Source organism: Boleophthalmus pectinirostris, unplaced genomic scaffold (assembly GCF_026225935.1).
Source record: "Boleophthalmus pectinirostris isolate CB_2022bp ecotype Guang Dong unplaced genomic scaffold, ASM2622593v1 HiC_scaffold_17, whole genome shotgun sequence".
NCBI lineage: Eukaryota > Metazoa > Chordata > Actinopteri > Gobiiformes > Gobiidae > Boleophthalmus > Boleophthalmus pectinirostris.
Genome location: NW_026571115.1, coordinates 28,064,379 through 28,089,136, shown reverse-complemented (window position 1 = coordinate 28,089,136; position 24,758 = coordinate 28,064,379). Strand labels below are relative to the sequence as shown.

Genomic DNA, 24,758 nt, shown 5'->3' with positions numbered 1-24,758 from the left:
GAGCTCCGGTTATATTCCTCTGCGACCGTTGGGCGGACATTCCTCGGAGTACAGATCAGTCGGGCACACGCTGGTCTGGAGGAGCTGGGCTCTAGCTGGCAGGAGTTCGTGGAAACTTAAGCTCCATAAAAAGCCAAGATGACTTCGACAAATATGTTTCAGGGGCTGGATACCGGAGCGAAGCCGAGCTCCAGGTACAACATGTTTGTCTGTGTGGCGTTGCTGTAATACTTCGTAAGCAAGTATCACGAGAATATCGTGAGATGTTACAGAGTTCATCGTTTATCTAACAACAACGCTTTCAGTATTTGTATTATTCCTGTTGAAGGGGAATATCTTGTTTGTATGTACTTATACCGTTATGTCCTGAACAAGCGCAAGTAAACTTTATCGCAAGTGCTAACTAGCTTTAGCCAAGGCTAGCGTTAACTGAGCAGGCGTTGTCTATTGCGGAAGTGAAACGCTTAAAAAGTCATGTTTTTGTATGCGCACTAATCCTGTCTCACGGGGAATTAACGTGTTTACGTGAAATGTAAACACAGAGTACTTCAGTCAAAAACGCTCTGCAACCAAATGTAATCGAATATTCTGGTTCGCTTTTGCGACCTTTTTAAATGCCTGTTCCCAATTACCATTAGCCAAAGAGCTGTGACGTGTGGCTCCTTCTGCGTGGCCTCTGCTCTGACCTGATACATGTTCTGTCACGGCTGTACAGTACTGCAGATACCGTCATTCTTCATTCTACCAAACTTAAATGAACTTGTTCTATATTACACAGCATTTTATCACTTTTTATTTGATACTACTACCAAACATATGCCATTCAATAGTTGTTATAACTGCAACATTTTATTTTGCAGGGTGTTGAGGCCTCCTGGAGGTGGGTCTAGTAATCTTTTTGGTGGATATGAAGAGGATGCCTCAGCTCAAAGAAAGCCCAACAAGATGGCCTCTTCAGTGTTTGCTCCTCCTGAAGAGCCTCAAAGTTCTGCCAAACGCTCAAACCCTCCAGGTGTTATTTAATGTTTTTTCATAATAAGAGAATGACTGCTTCACACCCCCATGCCAGTCGTTTACCATGAATTGCTATCCTCATAGGGGGGAAGAGTAGTAATATATTTGGCCAACCTGAACCTCCAGCTCGGCCTCAGAAACCTATACCTCCAGGTGGACCCACAAGTGGTAACATATTTGGGTCAGCAGACTCTACACCAGTCCAAAGCCCCAGTCGGGGCCACCCCAATAAGCCAAAGGTATGGTGGAACCTTTTTTTTTTTTTTTTTTTTTTTTTTTTCCACAACCATGTAATTATATAAATGTGTATATCACACCATTTTGCAAGAATATGTAGTCTCTATTCTCTATCTATCATTTATTATCCTCTATTTCATTTATTAACTGTTGTTAATTTGGTCAATTATACAGAAATTGTTTAATTTGCATCCATAGTCTGACAAACCAACCTTATTTTAATTTCTATTCAAAGCACATGAACATATTTCTAATTTGACCCATTCTGTTTTCAGGACAATTTAACAGTCGGACCAGAGTCACCAGGTGAGTTATGATCATCATTTTATCAATGCACTGTATTTAACTTTGCATTGACTGACTGTCTTCTCTGTCAAAGCACCTGAGCCCATTGTGAGCCAGCCTGAGGTAAAGGTAGAAGCCCCAGCACCAGAGCCAGCCAAAGAGGTGTCTCCTGTCTCATCTGCACCTGAGCCAAAGACGACTGCCCCCGCTGAGACTGAAGCCTCCCAGAAGAACCATGAGCCCCATCTCGGACCCATACCCCGCTCCCATAACAGGGTCCTCAATCCCCCAGGAGGAAAGTCCAGCGTTGTGTTCTATTGATTGCCTCTGAATTCACCGCTCCTGCCTGATTGTTTGTCTGTAACTTTCTTTCATTCCAACGTCCAACTCCCAACGGTTATCTCATCTTAACATCGCAGGAGTTTTACCTTTTTCTGTGTTTGCCTCAACCGCTCGCACTTAACTCTGTTAATAAGGCCTTGTTCATTAATAATGTGTAAGCAGCAGCAGCAGCAGCCTATCATTCAGTACAGCTGTGCTCTCAATCAGATCCACAGCTGTCATGATTAAATGGTTTTGTAAGAGTATCCAGTTGATTGTTAAAGGATATTCAATTTTGCCTTTTTAAGATTTCCGAATGCTGAATATTCCGATATTCTAGATTGAAAACTATATTCATTTATAGTAATTCACATATTTTAGCCAGTGGCCTTACTAAAACATCAATGTACTCCCTTTTGATTATACTGTAGATTAAAACGACCGATGGAGCAGAATGTTTGTTAAAAGAAAAGCCAAAAATCAAAGAGACAAATCAATTGCGTTCAACTGTCAAACAATTCCACTTGTAATATTTTATCTGAATATATTGTGCAGGTAGTTTTCTGCTTTGTTCTCATTGCTTCATGTTGTAAAAGTAAGTTCTTGCGTGCGGTAGGCCTTTGTTTATGTTTTAAATTAAAACGACAGAAGACAGTGCTTTAACTCCCCCTGATATCCAGTGAACTTTCTATTCATCCCCACAGACTGTATTACTTTTTTTTTGGGTGCTACCTTGTCCAGTAGTGTTTGTATGGCCAGCAATGAACACAGCAGAAAGAATCCTGTAAGTTGCAATAAAGTTGTTGTGAATTTTGAGCTTGTGTTATTGTTTACATCTAGTAATATACGCTTATTACGTATCCTGAAATGTATTAGAGAATGTTGTGTAGCACTGCCCCCTAGTGAAAAGCTGAAGAAAAGCGGTCGAACAGACCATCCTTTATTGATGATTCATAATGGTCTCATCCTCCAGAGCTAAATTTGGTAAAACGGGAAACGAGGACCAGGCATGACTAGTTTCCTCAACATGGTTTTTGTCTCGTTCAGCAGGACTTCGTGAGTGGTGGGTACGGTTCATTGTGAAAAAAATAACCTGCAAATCGTGAACGGTCAATTGCAAACATGAAATTTCAATATTCCTTTCAAAATAAGAGGATATTTTGCAGGTATGTCCAGGCATTGGCATAACCTGGTCTCCCTGGATAATTATTTTTTATTTGCCACTGTTAAGAAAATATAAATATATAAATATTCTTAATCTATACAAACTACATTTTTAAGTATGAATAGCTTTTTTAAAAAAAAATTAAATACACACATCTGAGTGCGCAAACGTGATACAACAAAATGGCTGGACGAGGGAACATAAACACAACAAATTATATAATAAAAAAAACCAAAACAAAATAAAAAGCGCATTTGCATAGTTAAGAAAAGAAAAAAGATGATAGCCTGAATTCATAGAGTCCAGGGGAATTGCCCTTATGTAGGAATACACTTTTTGAGCTTTAGGTCCATTCATATATTTCAGAGAATTTATGCATAATTTGAGTTTATTTTTAAAACAAGTAAAGTATGAACAAGTGCAATATTTTGATTAGAAGCACTTCCGATTTGACCCTCGCGTTGACGCATTGACGCTGGCTGCAGACGGTGTGACGTCAGGGAGTGGGTCAGCAGGCTTCTCCATCTGAAGCGGAGGTGAGCCTCTCCCACAGCGGGGCGATCGCACCATCAACCCGGGCCCGGCGGCATCCGCTGCCCGCTACAAGGGGGAAAGGAAACATGGACCAAGCAGCGGCGCGTTAGGAGCGGCCCCGCGCTTCAGTGAGGACAGTACCTACCTATTTATTTAGCTATTTATTTATTTATTTATTTCCCCGCCTGTAATGGCTGGGGTCCATGGCTGCAGCTGAGGGGCAGGTGCAATATCGAAGACGACGTTTGGTTCCGAGACATGGACTCAGCGCCGCGAAATGCTACGGGAATAACAGCCTCTGCTTTCAGATAGACCGCGGTACTGTGTCCAGCTCCGCCGCAGCTGCACCCATTCCCCTGCGAGCCTGTCACTCCTGAATATGACCTGATCCTGTCGCCTATCCATCCGCGGAAACCCCCATCCACAGCCCGTGACACTCTCTGCCTCCAGGCCTGTAATCTGCGCGCAACGCCGGCTTTGAACACCCGCCAGCTGCCAACATGATGGACCTCCAGCTGGACGAGGTGGTGTACCAGGACGACTACGGCTCCGGGACTGTCATGTCGGAGCGGGTGTCGGGCCTGGCTAGCACCATCTACCGCGAGTTCGAGCGCCTCATCCGCAGCTACGACGAGGAGGTGGTGAAGGAGCTGATGCCGCTGGTGGTCAACGTGCTGGAGAACCTGGACGCGGTGCTCACGGAGAACCAGGAGCACCTAGTGGAGCTGGAGCTGCTCAAGGAGGACAACGAGCAGCTCATCACCCAGTACGAGCGGGAGAAGGCGCTGCGTAAACAGGCGGAGGAGGTGGGTGTACGCGGCACTGTCATGACTAGGCCTCGGCTCGCATCTCCATCCCGCATCCAGCTGTGTCAGTATAAAGTGCAGGCATCACATGGACCAATGCGCATGACTTAGTAGCACCTGTAACATTGATTTGCTTATCTTATTTTCAATCTTTCACGCACTGGGTACATTTACAAGCCCAGTGAAAATCAGATTACTTGTACAGTCCGATGATGTAATTATTAGATCTAGCATTTGGTGTGTGTTTACATGCAAAAATGACATTAAACTGAAGTAGTAGTAGTTTATTCGGTCATTTTGCAGCACTACAAAACAAAACAAAACAAAACAAAACATAGACTACAACCCCATAGACCATGACCGAAAGGGTTTAGGCTGAAGTAAAAGTAAAACTAGTACTTATAATAAACAATGACAGTATTCCAAGAAAGAAAACAAGTTTGCATTTACAATTTCACTTGCGACTTACTGTATATATAAGAGACAAAATATAAATTAAAACAAACAAAATTTAATGCATAATTCATTCATTCTAGAGCTTTCTAGCTTTCAAAATATAATATTTTATACCTTTCTACAATGTTATTCAGGTTATTTCATACACTATCTCCGCTACCAGAAATAGTCACTTATTTTCTTAGTTCTTATCTTCATTTTTGTGTCTGTTCTTATAAGGTTATACTGACTCTGCTCAAATAACTCCTGTAGACAAGAAGGAAGCATTTAATTATAGGTTTTGTACATCACTATGGCTGTACTCTGGTCAACAAGATAAAAAAAACTTAAGTACTTTTATCTTAACAAAAAGAGGATTTGTTGGTGCGTAGTAATTTGCATGATTAATAATCCTGATAACTTTCTTTTGGAGTAGAAAAAATTTATTAATATTTGGTTTATAAGTATTCCCTAAGTCATAAAAGACAACACATTTTAGAAGAAAACTATTGTATGTAGTATAGATACATAAGTGGGCCTATAATGGATTTTAAAAACAACATTTGACTTTTTAAATTGTGCATTGAGTAACTTTTCTGCTGGAGGGTCTCTCAAATGTGTTTTCTCTGTACTGTTATTGCTTTCGCTGGAATGTTTCACAGTATGGCATTAAAGGAGACCAAACCAGACCAAAGTTACAGGTTAGATCTGTGGAGAGGCAACTTTTTAGGTATTTTTGACCTAAAGAAGCACCTTAATTTAATAATGCTGTTTAATGTCATACTGCGGAACATTCCAGGCAGAGCAATGACAGACCCCCAACCAAAAAGTTACGCAGTGCACCTTTAACGTCATTCTTTACCATTTTTGTCTTTGTAGTTGACAATTTTCTACACAGTTTTGCAAGTAAGAACCTGCAAAGTAATTAGAATATTCAAATATTGATTGATTTGAACTCCAGAAATCAGATAATCCGATTTATTTCTGTGCATGTAAACATATTATCCACTGCGCTAAACCTCACTGCAATATTTATAATCTAGTCATAAGCATGTGTGTAGTGTAGTTAGATTGTAATAGATTTCAAGGACTAATTATTTATGGCAAAACAAGCAGTCAATTTCAACCAATCTTCTAAAAGGGTCAGTGAACTCAACTGTGTCCAAAATGCAGACAGTAATCAATTAGAAAGGCCACATAAAGGTCAGCATGTATACAGTGGACCTGCCCGTACAGACAGTCTTTCGAGAACACGTGTGCTTAGTTGACACAGCGCATGTTAGAAAATGGAAATATTATGTTACATAGCTCAAAGATTTGCAGTAAGAACAAGTCTGTAAAGTTGCTTGTAATGCAGAAGTAGCCTATATGTGCTAAAACTGGAATACAGTGAGCGTTAAACATATGCAAATACACAGTAATAGCTATGCAAACTAGTAAATGCTCCCTCACTTGTTTACGTTTAACCAAATAATTATTCCTTTTAAGAGTTTTACATATAATAAAATGACTTACTTTAGGATCACTCTTAAAAGAAACACATATTTTGCATCGTAATTAACTATAGGCGACTGAAGTAACATGACCGCTCAATAATAAAACTTTATATGTCCTATAATAAGTATTTATAGGATTTATGGGTACTTACTACTTTCTGAACAACGTTTGCCCAGTTTTTTTTATTGGCATTAGAGGCTAGGAAGTGACCTGAATTGAAGCGATCTTAATCTGCCGTAGCTTCAAAGTTACAGATGGATTATTTGAGTGATAAATTTGCATTCCGTTTTATGAAGATGTCTGATTACAGGTATCTTTCTGATGTCAAATATAGTATGCGGGATCACTCAAAAAAGAAAGAACAAAACAAAACAAATACAACTCCAGCTTTGTTCTTGATGAGGAAACAAAACATTGCATAGGAAGTAGACTTACAATAAAAGGACCATCAATCTTTGGGCGTATAATGGATATCACTCGTATTATGAAGTTGTGGCACATGACTCATATTTTTTCCCCAATATTTGGTCAAGTCCTATTTTTTGTTTCGATTTAGTCACAAATCAGTAGGCGTACAATGCGTTAAAAAGTGATATCCAGATACTAGATTTAGTCATTTGAAAAAGTGTCAGTACTAAAGATAATCACATAAACATGACAAAATGTTTGACTTAATTTTTTTATGCTGCATTCACACTCATTCTTGTCCAGGATTAGTTCTGAGATTTGTCACAGTTTTGATTAGGTGTGTGTGAATGTACATACCCTTCGAGTGGTCTTGATCCACAACTGAATTACTATAAAGTTGATAATATTAAAAGAGTGGATATTATGCACAATCGATTTATGTAATAATGCTGTTCTCTCGTCAGAAACATGCCTAGAGTGGTTTATTTGTCATTCATGTTTGAGTAATCTTGCAATCTATGTGATATCTCATTGCATTTTGAAGGGAAAGTGACTTGGTGAACAAACGAGGGGGTACTCAGAGCATCAAATACAAAAGTGAAAGTTATTAAACATGTTAATACGTCATTTTTGGTGACTATCGCATTTTCAAAACAATAAAAGGCAACATAGTGATCTAAATATGTTATGTGTAAGGAGTTAATACCCTGCAGAAATGTAATAATGCCAACATGACGAGACACAACAAAACACTCAATAGCAACAAATGTACCAAAAACAGCTGCCAGACAAGATGGGGGAAGGGAATCTCAGTAAATCAATATTATGAAAAAAAAACCATAACCAGATAATGTGGTATGAGATGAGAAACAGAGAATCAGGCCGATAGATAAAGAGACTGGAATAGAAGGGCTGTCATCGGAGTGAGAGAGGGATCGCACTGTACAAAGGCCCAGTGAGAGTGAGAGAATCTGCATCTGAAGCAAAACAATCACACGCCCTCCTCCACAGCGACAAGAAAGAAACAGCTCATGTTACAAGGTTATTAGACCCCAGCTAATGGTACACACAAACACACACACTCTCACAGCTCCCTGTCGTGTTGTGTTGTTTGTATTTGGTAGAACTGAACTGTTAAATAATTAAGTTGAAATGTCATTTTTAAAATTATACGAACATGAGTCTTGTTTATGCCATAATCCAAATTGCAGAATACTTTAAAATAACCGTAAAATTTTGATTTAAACTTTCATAAACATGTCTCTGTGTCCATATATAAGAGGTAGACATGTTCAAATCAAATATAGCTTTTACTGATAACAATTATAATGCTGATTTTATTAATTACAAAAACATTGTACATAAGGGTGTAACGATATCCAAGTCTCACGATACGATATTGTTACAGTATGAACCTCACGGTACGATATTTATTGCGATATCATGGGAAAACTCACTATATGGTGGGAAGGCTCACGATAAGGGATGTAACAATATCCAAATCTCATACGATATTTATGCAATATTTTCACAATATACATCTCATGATACGATTTATTGCGATTTATTGTGATATTTTGTGGAGGCAAAGCTGTGAATATGCTACTTTTTCCTCTTAAAATGCCTTGACGAGACTTAGTTGTTTGTTATCATTTTGTGTACTAGTTGACAAGACGATTATCAGAAAGCTGAATTTGGGTTGCCAGTTTCAATGTTGAAATCCAGCAGTTTTAAACCTAGAAGGACTCTCTGATCAGAAAGAGTCCTCACTAAAATAATATCGTGGACCATCACAATATGTCAAATTATAAGCCTCTATGCTTAAATCAATAGTTATGGTGCAGCAATAGCAAAAAAAAACAAAAAACAGGGGGAACTACATGGACCATGATCCTTTGCTCTGTATGAGTGCAAACTACAAGAAATAACAGTTCTAAGCACTTTTAAGTTTTAGTTCTTTGGGTTGTCAAGGCATTTTAAGAGGAAAAAATAGCATATTCACAGTTTGCCGCCACAAAACATTGCAATAAATATCGTAACGTGAGATGAATATTGTGAAAATATTGTACCGAGAGATTTGGATATCATTACATCCTTATCTAAACCCCAGCACCAGCAGCCATGAAGTTAGTTTTTTATTAGTGCAGGTTATACTGGTCTTTTGAAGGCCTTGTGGTACATAACTTATTTCTTCCAATTCAAGATTTAATTCCAAATAATATTGTAAAAACATGTATTTATGGAAAAAAGATCTAGACATTTTAAAGGGCATTTTGTTTTATGGCTGCCAGGGACAAACAATTCTATCGAGTCAGAAATGTTCATAGACAAGAAGCACGTGGAAACAGCTTGTGACTATCCCAGACAGTTGTTTCTCTGTCAAGGGTCAACATCAGAGTGAGAGGAAGGACAATAGACCTTTTTCACAACGGCCAAAAGTGCCCCGCTTTTGGTTTGCAGAACTTTAATGGTTTTCTACGGCAAAATGTCTGGAAATGTTTCACCTACTTTCCACTCTGCCTGCCCCATCTCCAAATCATCAACCAACAAGGTCCACAAAGGATAAACATTATTCCATGAAAAATGTATCCACAACTATCAAGGTAAGAAAGACGAAAACTTAAAGGTGAACAACGACGAGGCATTAGTGAACCACTGAGCAAAACTAACGTCATGGTCATGAATAAAACATAAGTAACTTGTTCACGCAGACTGATTCTACAATTAAAATTAAAAATCGATTTCATGGTGTCGATATTAGCATAGACAGAGAGATTTGTGCAGTTCGAATGCAATTCTAGTATACCATAACGTCAATTTTGCTCAGTAGTTCATTAATGCGTTGTTCTTGTTCGCCTTTAAGCTTTCATCTTTCTTTCCCTGATAGTTGTGGATAAATTCTTCATGAAAAATGTTTATCATTTGTCGATCTTGTTGGATGAAGATTTGGCATTTTGACAGACATTTCCATAAATATTTTGCCACAGTAAACCATTAACCGGAAGTTTTGCAAACCTAAACCGGTGCACTTCTGGTCGTTGTGAAAAAGGTCTATAGTGGGCAGCTCCCACCGTTCAATTTGAAACATCTTCTTAACTCATGGATCAAGTTTTGATGCAGACCTAAAGTAGATTCTTGTAGAGGTTTGAATTTTCCCAAGATGTGATTTAGTTTTTTCTTTAATCATCAGTCTATTCTCAAGTGTAAATATTTGCCAAAAAACCAAAAAAAAACAAAACAGATCTACTAATGTACATATTTTTCCACAGTATTTCTTATAGAATTTAGTAGATTTCTGTTTTATAATGAGATTGTTTCACACATTGCAAAAAGAAGATGGCAGGATTTATCAGCTTTGACACTCTCCCTTCGTGTGATTTCTATTTGTGTCACCAGAAGCTCTGCTCCTATGACTCATACATGATCGTCTGCATTAACAGGGTCTAACTCGGAAATGGGAGGTAATGGCTTTTTGTGGCCTCTGTACACAAATTAGTCCACAGGGGAGTAAGGGCTTTAAGAGCACAGAATATGTTGAATATTGCTGTAATTATATCGTTAATGTGTTTTGATTAATAATTACAAGTAATTACCTCAAAACCAAAGTAAAAGATACACGTGCGTGCACACTTTTAAAAAATTTGACTAAATTTGGAATAAACCTGAAACATAGACCGTATATATAAATAGACATATCTAACCCACTAGTTTCCACGTTTCAAATAGGAAGTGAGCATGGGTGCTCTTCCAGCTCCATCAATTCAAGCTCCAGTTCACTTTGTATTGTAAAAAATGTTGCTCCTCTCACTGTGACCGCTGTTGTCAGGCTCCTCATTTTGGGCTTAAAATGTTCTTATTAACCTGCTCTACATGATCCTGGTGTTTTTATTTTGCAATTTTGACCGTAAATTATTTCCTGTTCTCAATAAGGAACTCCGCCCCAAATTCACTCCAATAACTCAAGGTTCCCACGGTCATGGAAATCCTGAAAAACTCATGGAAATTGAAAATGTCATTTTCCAGGCCTGGAAAAACTTGGAACTTTATCAATTTAATGAAAGTTTTGGAAAATAATTTTAGTGTCTCTTTCACGCACCTACAGCATTCTGTTAAGTTATCATTAGGTTATGATTATTTATGAATATATGCGCCTTTTGTTTAAAAGAGATGACAGTAAATGCACTGACAGTATTTTGAATGTTAAAAAACTATAATACCAAATCATAAGGTGAGCGGAAAGAGTTAACATTTCATATTTAGCCCTAAAAGTCTGATAAATTGTACACATGTAGGTGCCGTAAAGTCATGGAAAATTCACTTCGGGTCATGAAAAAGTCATGGAAATGTTTTGAAATTTTGTCAGTGAAAAAGAATCCACGTTTTTAAACAGTCTATGACCTGGACTAAACCAAGTCTCCATCAAGTCTTGGGCAAAATCTGAAAAAAGCATTGAATGCATCCAAAATCTTTAACCTTTTGAATATTATAAACACATTTTTACATTTTTGGTCTTTTTAAGAAAATGTTCTCTCATTTTTCTATTTGTATATTTGTTCCAAAATTTACCTTAGTAGAGCTAGTCAGCACTATCATTTTACCTGACTGTATTACATTCATTTTTGGTTTATTTCCAGACAAATAGTTCCAAGAATTGGGTTCTTGTAGTACCAAGGAATTTGCCAGTTTGCTTGTTTTAATCTTTTGCTTCATAGTACCACTTCCAGGGTTGTTCTGCAGCCAAAGGATTAGAGAATTAACAGTCGACTCTTTTGCTGCACTGAGAATGGCATTGTGAAAAGCTTAGGGGGAAAAAAAACATAAACAAGGCAATTTAAATGGGAAACTAGCCAGTGGTCCGCTTGGAAGCTTGAATTTGCAAACTTTGTAAACGCGACCTTAAGATATGACGATCCATGTGACGCTTAGTACTGCGCAAAAATGGGCATTGTAATATTTATCATAATAAATTCATCTTGAGTCAGCCAGTGACTTGTGAGATTAAAACACTAGCACAATGTAGGCTGAATTGTGTAACATTTGAAAGCTGTATTGTTATTTATTAAAAGGCCCATATTACAGTTTTTTTTTTTCCTAAGTTGTATTTTGCTTCATTCACAAATCCTGCACTTCTTCTCACTTGTGATGTCATGTGGTAATATAGAAAGTGACCCACAGTGTATTTAAACTCCACCCCCCTTCAACTGCCATAATTTGGATGATTTTAGTCCTGGAATTGTCAATTTCTTGTGATTTAAAGGTAAAAGATAGCTGCCACTACATGACATCACAAGGTAGAACACAGCATTTTCAGCTTTGGAGATGTAGACACACTGATAATGCAAGTTTTTTCAAACGTGTGTATTTACGTACATGTGTGTACGTGTGTGTGTCTGTATGTGTGTGTGTGTGTGTGTGTGCGTGTGTGTACGTGTGATGGCAAATATGACCAGTAGCGCTCCGTGAATAAAAAATAAGTAAATTAACAAATATAGTTAAATTATAGATCAATATTTTTAAATTATAGCTTTATGAACAGAATTTTCAGTTGTTTTACTTATTCCTTCTGCGTCTCTTATCAGAAATTCATAGAGTTTGAGGATGCCTTGGAAGCTGAGAAGAAGGACCTCCAGGTGCAGGTGGAGTCTCTGGAACTGCAGTCCAAACAGCTGGAGCTCAAGTCCAAGAACTACTGCGACCAGAGTTAGTTTACCAATCATTTTATTATGTTGTTTACATAGATGTTTTTGATGTAAAACATATTTATTATCTATATTTTTGTACTTACTGATGTATGTCCTCTGCCCACTAGTCACACGATTGGAGGAGCGAGAATCAGACATGAAGAAAGAGTACAATGCCCTGCACCAACGTCACACTGAGGTAAGAACAAAGATGCTAGTATACCTGGACACCTTTGCTCAAAAATGCTCTATAAAAATCTCTAATCTAATCTCTAATAATAACAGAAGTAGAAAATATGTGCAAAGTAAAGTTCCATTATGTCCCAAGCATGGCATTAGACATATACTGCATTTACTCAATTATAAAAGTTTTTATTGTTCAAAACTACTTTGAAAAATATGCCTTTTTATAGTGTTAAGTTGGTCTAATGGTGTCACATGCTTGTCTCAGTTTAATGCCATACTGTGGACCCATCCATCCATTTTCTTCCGCTTATCCAAGGTCGGGTCGCGGGGGCAACAGTCTGAGGAGGGCCTCCCAGACTTCCCTCTCCACACACATGTCCTCCAGCTCTTCCAGGGGGATCCCGAGACGTTCCCATGCCAGCCGAGAGACATAGTCCCTCCAGCGTGTCCTGGGTCTTCCCCGGGGCCTCCTCCCGGTGGGATGTGCTCAGAACACCTCCCGAGGGAGGTGTCCAGGAGGCATCCGAAACAGATGCCTGAGCCACCTCAACTGGCTCCTCTCAACATGGAGGAGCAGCGGCTCTACTCCGAGCTCCTCCCGTGTGACTGAGCTCCTCACCCTCTTTCTAAGGGAGCGCCCAGCCACCCTGCGGAAGAAACTCATTTTGACCGCTTGTATCCGTGATCTTGTCCTTTCGGTCACTACCCAGAGCTCATGACCATAGGTGAGGGTAGGAACGTAGATTGACCGGTAAATCGAGAGCTTCGCCTTTTGACTCAGCTCTCTCTTCACCACAACAGTCCGATACAGCGACCGCATCACTGCCAACGCTGCACGATCCGCCTGTCAATCTCACGCTCCATCCTCCCCTCACTCGTGAACAAGACCCCGAGATACTTGAACTCCTCCACTTGAGGCAGGGACTCTCCATCCACCCGGAGAGGGCAAGCCACCTTTTTCCGGTCGAGAACCATGGCCTCGGATTTGGAGGAGCTGATCTTCATCCCAGCCGCTTCACACTCGGCTGCAAACCACCCCAGTGCATGTTGAAGGTCCTCGTTTGATGGAGCCATCAGGACAACATCATCTGCGAACAGCAGAGATGAGATCCTGTGGTCCCCAAACCAGACCCCCTCTGACCCCTGACTGCGCCTAGAAATTCTGTCCATAAACACAATGAACAGAACCGGTGACAAAGGGCAGCCCTGGCGGAGTCCAACATGCAACGAGAACAGGTCTGACTTACTGCCGGCAATGCGAACACAGCTCCTGCTCTGGTCATACAGGGACCGGACAGCCCTTAGCAAAGGGCCCCGGATCCCATACTCCCAGAGCACCCCCCACAGGACACCACGAGGGACACGGTCGAATGCCTTCTCCAGATCCACAAAGCAGATGTGGACTGGTTGGGCAAAGTCCCATGAACCCTCGAGCACCCGATGGAGAGTATAGAGCTGGTCCAGTGTTCCACGGCCAGGACGAAAACCACACTGTTCCTCCTGAATCCGAGGTTCAACTATCGGCCGGATTCTCCTCTCCAGTACCCTGGCATAGACCTTACCGGGAAGGCTGAGGAGTGTGATTACCCTGTAGTTGGAACACACCCTCCAGTCCCCCTTCTTATACAGAGGGACCACCACCCCGGTTTGCCAGTCCAGAGGTACTGTCCCCAACCGCCACGCGATGTTGAAGAGGCGTGTCAGCCAAGACAGCCCTACAACGTCCAGAGACTTAAGGTACTCAGGACAGATCTCATCCACCCCCGAAGCCTTGCCACCAAGAAGCTTGCCAACCACCTCAGTGACTTCAGCCAGGGTGATGGATGAGTCCGCCTCTGAGTCTCCAGCCTCTGCTTCCACCTCGGAAGACGTGACGGTGGGATTGAGGAGATCCTCAAAGTATTCCTTCCACCGCCCGACAACATTCCCAGTCGAGGTCAACAGCTCTCCCCCCGCACTGTAAACAGTGTTGGTGAAGAACTGCTTCCCCCTCCTGAGGCGTCGGACGGTTTGCCAGAATTTCTTTGAGGCCGTCCGATAGTCCTCCTCCATGGCCTCCCCGAACTCCTCCCAGCTCAGAGTTTTTGCCTCTGCGACCGCACGGGCTGCAGCACGCTTGGCCCGCCGGTACCCGTTAGCTGCCTCAGGAGTCCCATGAGCCAACAAGGCCCGATAGGACTCCTTCTTCAGCCTGACGGCATCCCTTACTTCCGGTGTCCACCACCGGGTTCGGGGATTGCCGGCGTGACAGGCACCACAGACCTTACGCCCACAGCTACGAGCGGCCGCATTGACAATAGAGGCTGAGAACATAGCCCACTCGGACTCCATGTCCCCAGCCTCCCCCGGAATCTGGGAGAAGTCCTCCCGGAGGTGTGAGTTGAAGATCCCTCTGACAGAGGGCTCTGCCAAGCATTCCCAACAAACCCTCACAATACGCTTGGGCCTGCCAGGTCCCTCCGGCTTCCTCCTCTGCCAGCGGATCCAACTCACAACCAGGTGGTGATCAGTTGACAGCTCAGCCCCTCTCTTCACCCAAGTGTCCAAGACACGCGGCCGGAGGTCAGATGACACGACGACAAAGTCGATCATCGACCTCCGACCTAGGGTGTCCTGGTGCCATGTGCACTTATGGACACCCTTGTGCTCGAACATGGTGTTTGTTATGGACAAACTGTGACTAGCACAGAAGTCCAATAACAAAACACCGCTCGGGTTCAGATCAGGGAGGCCGTTCCTCCCGATCACCCCCCTCTCCAGGTGTCACTGGCGTTGCCCACGTGGGCGTTGAAGTCCCCCAGTAGAAGAGTCCCCAGTCGGTGCACTGTCCAGTACCCCTCCCAGGGACTCCAAGAAGGCCGGGTACTCTACACTGCTGTTCGGCCCGTAGGCTGACACCACAGTGAGAGACCTGACTCCAACCCGAAGGCGCAGGGACACGACCCTCTCGTTCCCTCTCGCGAGCTGTGGGGCTATAAGCAAGCCCACACCAGCTCGCCGCCGCTCCCCGTCGCTCCCCGTGGGCAACGCCAGAGAAATGGAGGGTCCAACCCCCTTCAAGGAGTTGGGTACCAGAGCCCAAGCTGTGCGTAGAAGTGAGCCCGACTATATCTAGCCGGTAACTCTCAACCTCCCGCACAAGCTCGGGCTCCTTTCCCCCCAGCGAGGTGACATTCCACGTCGCCACAGCCAGATGCTGTGTGTGCAGACCAGGTCGTCGGGACACCCGTCCCCGACCGCCGCCCAGTTCTCTATGCACCCGACCCCTATGAACCCCTCTGCGGGTGGTGAGCCCACAGGAGGGTGGACCCACGTCGTCCTTTCAGACCATTTCAGACAAAGCAATAACAACTCTTCTAGTATAGAAGAAAGCAGGTGGCAAACCAAAAAAATTACATCTTTGAGTAAAAATGTAGGAGGGTACCATACAGACTTATAATGCATTTACAATTGGTTAATATTTTAGTAAAAAAATAAGTAAATAAATATATTATTCAAACGGTGGGACTAGGGTGGGATGAAGACGAGACACCAGCAATGCAGTGACTTTTCTGCCTACTCAGTATTAAGCAAAATATCTCTCTTGGGATCTGGTGGTGGTGAAAAAGCTGAGGTGGCTGATGATTTTGCTGCTGCGGTGCGTGGAGGTGTTGACACATAAAGCTGAAATGACATGATGGGGGGAGAGAGTGTATTTATTAGATTTGCTTGTGATGAAAAGGAAGAGGAACTAAAGGAGAAAGTTACAGCTGCAGTTTTGTCTAAATTGCTTAGACTTAGACGAGTTTATTGATCCACAAGGGAAATTATTTGGACACAGTAGCTCACACATCACAGTATAATAAAATAACAAAGAGTAAAAATAAATCTCCTTCTTCATTTGACTTAAAACTTTGTAATTGTCCCTTCACAGATGATCCAAACCTACGTGGAGCACATAGAGCGGTCCAAGCTACAGCAGACGGGGAGCAACAGCCAATCAGAGGGCACTGGCTGCGGACGAACGTAAGCTATTTGACCCCTTTTTGGACTAACTTTTTGACATAACTAACCCCAAAATGGGACTAAATCAGGACCAGATCAACCAAACCAAGTCTAAGTCTAGTTTGAACGCAGCCTGTAACTGTAGAAACGTATACATCCAGTAATTTGGTACCACTTACTACACTTTAATTAGCCTTAAATAATAAAGCATGAACAGACACACTATCAGGCAGCAGTAACGTAGATAGCATCTAGTGGTGATATGTGAGAATACAACAGGGGCAGGTCGGTCAATCTAATTACAGATGGCATCTTTAAGGATTTAGGTTAGGATTACGGCATTAATTCGTTTTTAGTTAATTTATATGGATTGTAATGGTTCAAAGTTGTTCCTCTCTTACCTTGTACATTCTAAGTATTCACTGAGATGTGTTTATATTAATGTTTCCCAAACTTTTTTTCTGGGGAACCATATTTTAAAAGTCACAAACCTTCGCGACTCAAGTTAATAGACATTCATAAATCACAATATAAAGGTGGATTTGACCATTATTAAACATTAATGAGGATATTTTATTGTTGACTTAGTGATCGTGTCTCTCTGAACAATTCGTTTTACTCAAGTTTTAAACAATAAAAAAACGCAATAAAAGGATCCATAAGTCGCATATTTGGCCATTAAATGTAGCCCATTTCTTTTTCATTTCAACATTCAATTGAACCAGCAATACTAGAACAAAATAGTCAATAAATAATTACAAAAAGTTTAGAAATTATACAAAACATGTCTTAACATCTCAACATTTCTAATGAGGTAGGTGGGCCTGTTTGCGTTTTGGTAGTGAGTTCCAGTCCCGGGGTGCAGGAGGAGAGGCACAGGATTCAGTCTGTTTCTGTGCTTTGTCTTCATTTTTGTAAGCGCAGAAAATCCCAGTTCAAACATATATGTAGTAGTGAAAGGAATAAGCATAGAAATACTGTCTCTACTGAGGACAGGATATTCTGAAGCTTATCCAGAATGATGATAATATATTTGCTGACTCACTCACTCTCTCATGTGTCAGAATGGTATATTGCAGGCGTACATGCAGATTGTAACAAGGCGACTCAAAAAAAATCTCTTGCGACTCACTTGAGCATCATAATCCAGTCTTTTGGTAACAATGGTTTATATCACAACTTTGAGAGGCAACTAACATAGTTACAGTGCACTTCCTAATTAGTGCAGACTAGGGCTGGGTATCATTAAGAAGTTGCAGATACGATACATACCTCGATACATAGGCCACATTAGATACATATCTAAAGACAGTGCACTTTCGATTCGATACAATATATTTTAAAGCGATTCGATACGGTTCAATTAAAAAGTAAAGGCAAAATCAGGGCTGTGATACTAAAAGTCTTTGTTAAACCACTTCATGTGCAAAGTTAAAATGAAAACTGCCCATTTTACTCATCAAAACAGTGAAAATGTCAAATGTGCAGCATTAAAGAGTTTTCTTTCTCTAAACAAACAACAAAACTGTAGCGCTGTCACAAAATAATTTAGTAAAATAGATTAAAAAAATACTCTTGGCATTATATCGATACAGCCGCCCACGATATCGATACTGTATCATCACATTAAACAATACGATATATCGATATTTTGATATTTTTGTACACCAGGAGACTTATTTTGACATCAAGAGCTGCGTATACAATCTGTCTGTATTAGGGCAAGACAAAAATGCTAAAATACATGGACAAAATTGGGTAGAGGCCCCTTAATTACGCAATTATTGAGCCTAAATCATTCTTAAACTATTTGTAAATTATGATTAAATCTTTGTTCATGCTATCATTATGGCTAATTACAGTGTAGTTGTTGCCAGTAATTCATTCAGAAAATTCTACACCCTAAATGTCATGGTCATTGCTTGCTCATATGTTAGATTACATGTTAGTAGATGTTTCTTGTTGTTTGTCATTGCATGCTTCTCTCTGATCACTGTCTAATTCTGTATATGTCTGGCTCAATCACTCTATGTGCTGTCGTGTGCACAGTCAACGCCATAAATGGAGGAAAAGGTAAATTTAGCCTGGCCCCAGCACTGCCCCTAAGCCTTTCCCCCTTAAACCTGAATTGGCCTGTTTTCTTATCAGTTAACCATGCCTGCCCCAGCATTTCTATTAAAGTAGCTCAGGATTCTAAAAGCATTTTGAAATCAGGAAGTTGAGTGCATTTTGCCCGCTTGCTCTTCCTCGTTTGTTGTGTGACCTGCTTTTGTGTGTGTTCTGTGTCTGTTCTGATTAATCGTAGTATAGACTTTCCATGTCATTACATCATAAATTAACAATATATCATTCAACATGGAGGTGGCATAACAAAAAGTGCATCACGGTAAAATTAACAGTTGAAGTGTAGAAATCGGTGATGGGACAGGACACTGATGAGACAAGATATGAGATTTTAACATAATTCCTAATACATAATCCGTTCATCATTCGTTCATTTGTTGTTTAATATAAAACCAAAAATAAGAACATGAAACAACAACTATTTTCTTCATAATTTGTCTCCAAAACCAAAATGAAAAAATACATAACAATTAGTTTTTCAGTTTTTGATTTTGGATTTAAATGAATAATGGAAAAAATGGATGACAGCCTTTTCCTGTTTCTGTATAACCAGGACTAAACCAGGACTAAATCAGGTCTAAACCAGGTCTAAACCAGGACTAAACCAGGACTGAACCAGGACTAAACCAGGACTAAACCAGGACTGAACCAGGACTGAACCAGGACTAAACCAGGACTAAACCAGGACTAAACCAGGACTGAACCAGGACTGAACCAGGACTGAACCAGACCGGGACTGAGATCAAGACTTAGACTGGGACCAGACCAGGACTGAGTCTGGGACCAGGACCAGGACTGAGACTTGGACTGAGACCAGGACTGAGACCAGGACCAGACAAGGACCAGACCGTGACTGAATCTGGGACTGAGACCGGGACCAGACCATGACTGAGACCAGGACCAGACCATGACTGAGACCAGGACCAGACCAGGACTGAGACCAGGACCAGACCGGGACTGAGACTGAGACCAGACCAGGATCAGACCAGGACTGAGACCAGGACTGAGATTAGGACCAGACCAGAACTGACAACAGTTTAGTCCTGTTTTAGTCCCGGTTTAGTCCTGGTTCAGTCCTGGTTCAGTCCATATGTGGCACAAAAGTCCGGAATCACAGTTTAAGTCACGGAAACAGGAAACTGCTGTTATCTGTTTTTTCCATTATTCATTTAAACACAAAATTGAAAACTGACAATAACAAATCGTTATCTGTTTTTTCATTTTGGTTTTGGAGACAAATAATGAAGAAAACTGTTGTTTTTTTGTTTTCTTATTTTTGGTTTTATATTGAAAAACAAATGATACACAGATTCACCAGAACCCTTCCTTTTCCTAATCCTGTTTCTTGTCCAGTGCAATGCAAATTCATTTAATACTTAAGAATTTCAATGGGTATTTTTTTACCGATATTGTGCATGTGTATTTATTATTACATATTATTAAGCAACTCCATAAAATAAGGTTCCTTTGGTAACAGAATGACTCTTTAAAAACCAAGTTGTTTTTTGTTATGCTGATTTTGCATTGCTCCTGTATTAGCACGTGTTCTCTAATAACTTTGTCACTACCGTCGCACTAACGCTGCTTTTTTCCCCCTCGTGTGTGGCAGCAGCAAAGCGGACCGGCCTCCCTCGCTGAGCCTGTACCCCACCGGAGAAGGCATGGTACGTGGGGGTCTCGGGGGGGCTAGGACCGTGCCCGCCAAAGACATCTGGCAGGTCGGCAGTGAGGCCTTCAGCTGTGCCTATCAGGTGGGACCGTGCCTGTGTAGCTCCACCTCCATGCAGCCTGCTAACAGTGTGCAGTGAGAGGGGAGTGAGGGTCCGTCCGAACGCCACTCCCCACAACCCGCGCCTGCTTGTGTCATTTTAAGATAATAATAATGGAAGTATAATAAGTTTAAGATGAGATGAAGATAGATTATGTTGACCCAAGCAAGCAGCGGCGCTTTTTGTCCACCGTTTGAGTGTGGCTGTTGGTGTTTTTTGGTGTCTCTTTTTATGTTAGTCATATGTAGCTTTAATCTGTTTTCCAGCATTTTTATTTATTTATTTTTTGTGCTTTTTTGCTTCTTACTGAAACATGGCCAGTGATGCTTCTGTAGCTTTGGTGTAAAATGTAAAGCGTTGCTCAAGAGGTGGACATCTGTTTTTTTTTGTTTTGGGTTTTTTTGTACGTATTTATGTAGAAAACTTAATTTGTTAAAAGTTTTAAAGGGACATTATTACAAGCATTTCCAATTAATATAATACAATTTCCATAGTATATGCTATACTGAGGGCTGAGAAGGGCATGGGTAATACTTTAGACAAATTTCTGTTCTATTATTCACTTATGTCTTTTAGATATTGTACCTTCAATATGATACGGTGATCAGATCAATATGACTTTTCATTGCATACCGCTCATGTAAGCCTTTTTTACACCACAAGGAGGACGGGTCAGAGTCGGACTCGGTGGCCGCCACACCCAGCAGCACAGGGAGCAAGTCCAACACGCCCACCTCCTCTGTCCCCTCGGCAACTGTCACCCCCATCAACGAAGGCTTCCCCCCACACGGCGACTTCGACATGCGCACGGGGAACCGCCGCAAAGGGGCCAAGAGGCTGAGCCGCAATATGGAGGTGCAGGTCTGCCAGGAGACCAAGAACGTCAGCATTGGTGAGAGCGTGTCTTTTATTTAGTCAGTGAAATAGCCAAAGTTTATCCATTGTTCCAAGGCAGGTAAAACATTTAACATTAATTTAGACAATAACAGATACATTACTAGACATCACATGGTTTTATAGAGTAAATCACAATCAGGAGAGGCCTAAAAGTTCACTACATGGATGTTTGTGTTTGGTGGATGTTATGCCATCCATATTGCATTGCCTAAAATGTTTCAGAGTCTAGCTTTAAACTGCACTCAGCACAGTTTATAATTTGACTTCCTAATTGGACATGGGCGGCAGATAATTCCATAACTATCAGCCATACTGTTCAAAACTTTCTAATTTGGACAATAGGGATTACTTGACAACAGTGTAGGGAGTAACGTGTTATAAAAGTTATACTAATTACTGTAACATATTGCTTTTTGCTGTAACACAGTAATGTAAGGCATTATAGGGGAAAAAAATCATTGTCGGTAACCTAGATCGAAGTGGTGGGTTTTTTGCATAGAATTTTTATCTGTGGAAGTTGTCCTCTGCAAATAATGACACTAAGTGCACAAACCAGCACTGTTAATCCAGTCTGAAACGTTCTTTAAAAGTAAAAAGGCGAGAGCAGTTCCTCAAGTGTGTCTGTTTACATCCACACAGCGCACAGATCGAGGTGACGCTGCAGATTAACCACAGTCATTCTACTTCCTGTTCAGCTCAGTCAGATCATCACCATCACCTTCCTTTGGATGTGTGAGAAGCTAATTGAGCGTCATGAGCTACATTTAGTTTGCCAAATCCATATTTCTAGTTATTTTGGTTAGAGTAACTTAAAAGTAATCCAATCTTAATGTAATGCCTTACATTTTAAATGCAGTAATTTTGTAATGTAACTATTGATGTAACAATAACAGAAATATCGTGATATCGTATCGTCAAAGTTCTCACAATAATATCACGGACCATCACAATATATCAAATTAAAAGTTTCTTTGCTTAAATTAAGAGTTAGGGTGCAGCAACAGCAAAAAAAAAAAAAAAAGACAGAGGGAACTACATAGACCATGATCCTTTGCTCCATTTCAGTGTAAACTACAGGAAGAAACAACAGTTCTAAGCACTTTTAAATCTTAGTTCTTTGGATTAAATCTTGTCAAGGCATTTTAAAAGGAAAAAGTAGCATATTAACATTTTTGTTTTCCTCCACAAAATATCGCAATAAATATCATACCATGAGATATATAACGTGAAAATATCGTACCGAGACATTTGGATATTGTTACATCCCTAATTGTGAGCCTCCCCAACATATCGTGAGCTTTGTAATAAATTACTTTGAAATGACAGTAACAAGTCATAAATAACTCTTTACTTTTTTGAAGTAACCTGCCCGACACTGCTTGACAAATTAAAATGTCTTGAATGTCTTATTTTTTCTTATCAAAACATCAATGTATATACCACTACAGATGAATTAAACCAAATAATATTATCTAAAGGTGTTTAGGTGTGGAATTCAATAGGACAATTATGAACAATGGAATTTTGGGGGACATTTTTTCATTATACAGCTTGCTTGAGACAGACGAAGAGCTGAAGAGTAGAGGGTTGTGAAGCTGAAGAGGTTGATGGTTCTGCTGCTGAAGTCAAGCTTAAACATGTGCTGTTTTGTTTGACAGGGATGGGCAGCAGTGATGAGTGGACCGAGTTTCAGGAAATCATCGACTCCACCCCTGAGCTGGACATGTGTGTGGACCCACGTCTGTACGGAGGAGGCAACAGGTCAGACTTAAACAAGCTTGAATTTAATGATACTTAACAAGAAATAAAACATAAATAATAAAAAACACTAATAAAAAAATAAACAAGAAATACATAAATAAGAAATAAATAAAGTGGGATAGATAACATGCTAACTTGTGGTACATTTGTTAGTACATTCCTGTTAACTAGCCAATTCGATTTAATATGTATTACATTTAAAGTAATACAGGTTTAATTTTGTCTGAACTTCATAGATCATCTGTATTATAGTAACATTATTTTATATTTTTTAGTCTACAATAGACAAAAACACAAATTTACAGATAATTTAAAGCAAAAACACTGATCAGTCAAATTAAAATCACGCACACATATGTAGGAAAGCTCAATTATTATATATAAAAAATCTGTTAATAAAATATAAAAATATAAATAAAAATACAATAAAATAAAAATATTGTTTTTATCAGTTTTTTTAGCACTGCTTTTATGTATTGATTTTATTATTTTTGTACATTAATATTATTATTATTATTTTATTTATTTATTCTATTAGTGTCTTTATTAAACAATTCTGATGATTTTTTTTCTTTTTAAAGTAAAATGTTTTGCATGGCTATGTGAATCACGTTTTGTTCGTAAAATGTGCTATACAAATAAAGTTGGATTAGATCGGAAAAAAATCATAATCAAATTTTTTTGTCATTATTGAAATCACAATTATTTAAAACAGTACTTTAGCACTGTCAAGAGCTTACATGTGAAAAAAGAATAAACCTAAAATTCATAAATTTTATTTGTTTGAGCAAGATACATAATCATGTGGTTCACACCTTTTTTTTTTAACACCTTTGGAGTGGTACATGTGCACATATATACATACAGGCAGAAATATATTTCCGTTTATATTCGTACTAACTAATAATAATGTTAAAGCAGGCACAAAGTTTATTGTTTATGATTGTACAAAATAAACAGTAATGACAATGAAAATTTAAGGATTTCTTGTGATCGATGATTTTTAAAAAGTTGATTTAGTAGTAGTAGTGGTAGTAGTAGTAGTAGTAGTAGTAGTAGTAGTAGTAGTAGTAGTAGTAGTAGTAGTAGTAGTAGATTAGACAAGTGACTTTGAAACAGTTTTTCTTTGTAACTGATTTGAAATTATAATCGTGATCATGATTAAAATACTTGAGCCCTGGTATACAGACATGATCGTGTCTAGAATTAAACAACAGCCAAAGTGACACATACTTTGTTAACCAAAGTTACATTATCTGTGTAATCCCTCAGTCGCCCAGGTCGGTTCCATAGCAAATGAAAAATTCAGTTCTGTCAACTGGACAAATGTTTTAGAGTGAAGACTTTTCATCGTAGCATTACCTTATTTAAACATATATTGCCCGTTATGTTTCAGTCCCTCTCAGGGCATCGTCAACGAAGCCTTTGGCATCAACACGGACTCTTTGTACCACGAGCTCAAAGACGCCAAGTCTGATGTGATCGGAGATGTGGACGCCGGGGCAGAACTTCTAGGTACAAATCTAGCTCATCACTTTTAATGAAATACAAAATGACAGAAGTGGGACAGAGGCATGTGAGCAGCCAAATGATTTGCAGTTGCTTTGCTGTTGTTGTTTTTTTAGGTTGTTTTAGCAAAGCCCCTCTTTGCATG

The 24,758-nt window shown here is 40.1% G+C and overlaps 2 protein-coding genes across 2 annotated transcripts in view; both read left to right on the top strand.

The window, feature by feature from the left end:
* The first annotated feature begins 53 nt into the window (after window positions 1-53).
* jpt2 (Jupiter microtubule associated homolog 2) lies at window positions 54-2,673 on the top strand. Its single transcript, XM_020922657.2, has 5 exons — window positions 54-194; window positions 861-1,012; window positions 1,099-1,253; window positions 1,527-1,557; window positions 1,631-2,673. The coding sequence occupies exons 1-5, from the start codon at window positions 139-141 to the stop codon at window positions 1,855-1,857; spliced, it is 621 nt and encodes a 206-aa protein (XP_020778316.1). The 5' UTR covers window positions 54-138; the 3' UTR covers window positions 1,858-2,673.
* Window positions 2,674-3,552: 879 nt separating this feature from the next.
* Window positions 3,553-24,758, top strand: part of mapk8ip3 (mitogen-activated protein kinase 8 interacting protein 3) — a 48,621-nt gene continuing 27,415 nt past the window's right edge. The window contains 8 exon segments of the mRNA XM_055152558.1: window positions 3,553-4,362; window positions 12,282-12,402; window positions 12,512-12,582; window positions 16,483-16,574; window positions 20,287-20,428; window positions 21,110-21,338; window positions 23,002-23,104; window positions 24,501-24,619. Of these exon segments, the coding sequence (XP_055008533.1) occupies window positions 4,057-4,362; window positions 12,282-12,402; window positions 12,512-12,582; window positions 16,483-16,574; window positions 20,287-20,428; window positions 21,110-21,338; window positions 23,002-23,104; window positions 24,501-24,619 (1,183 nt within the window). The 5' untranslated portion in view covers window positions 3,553-4,056.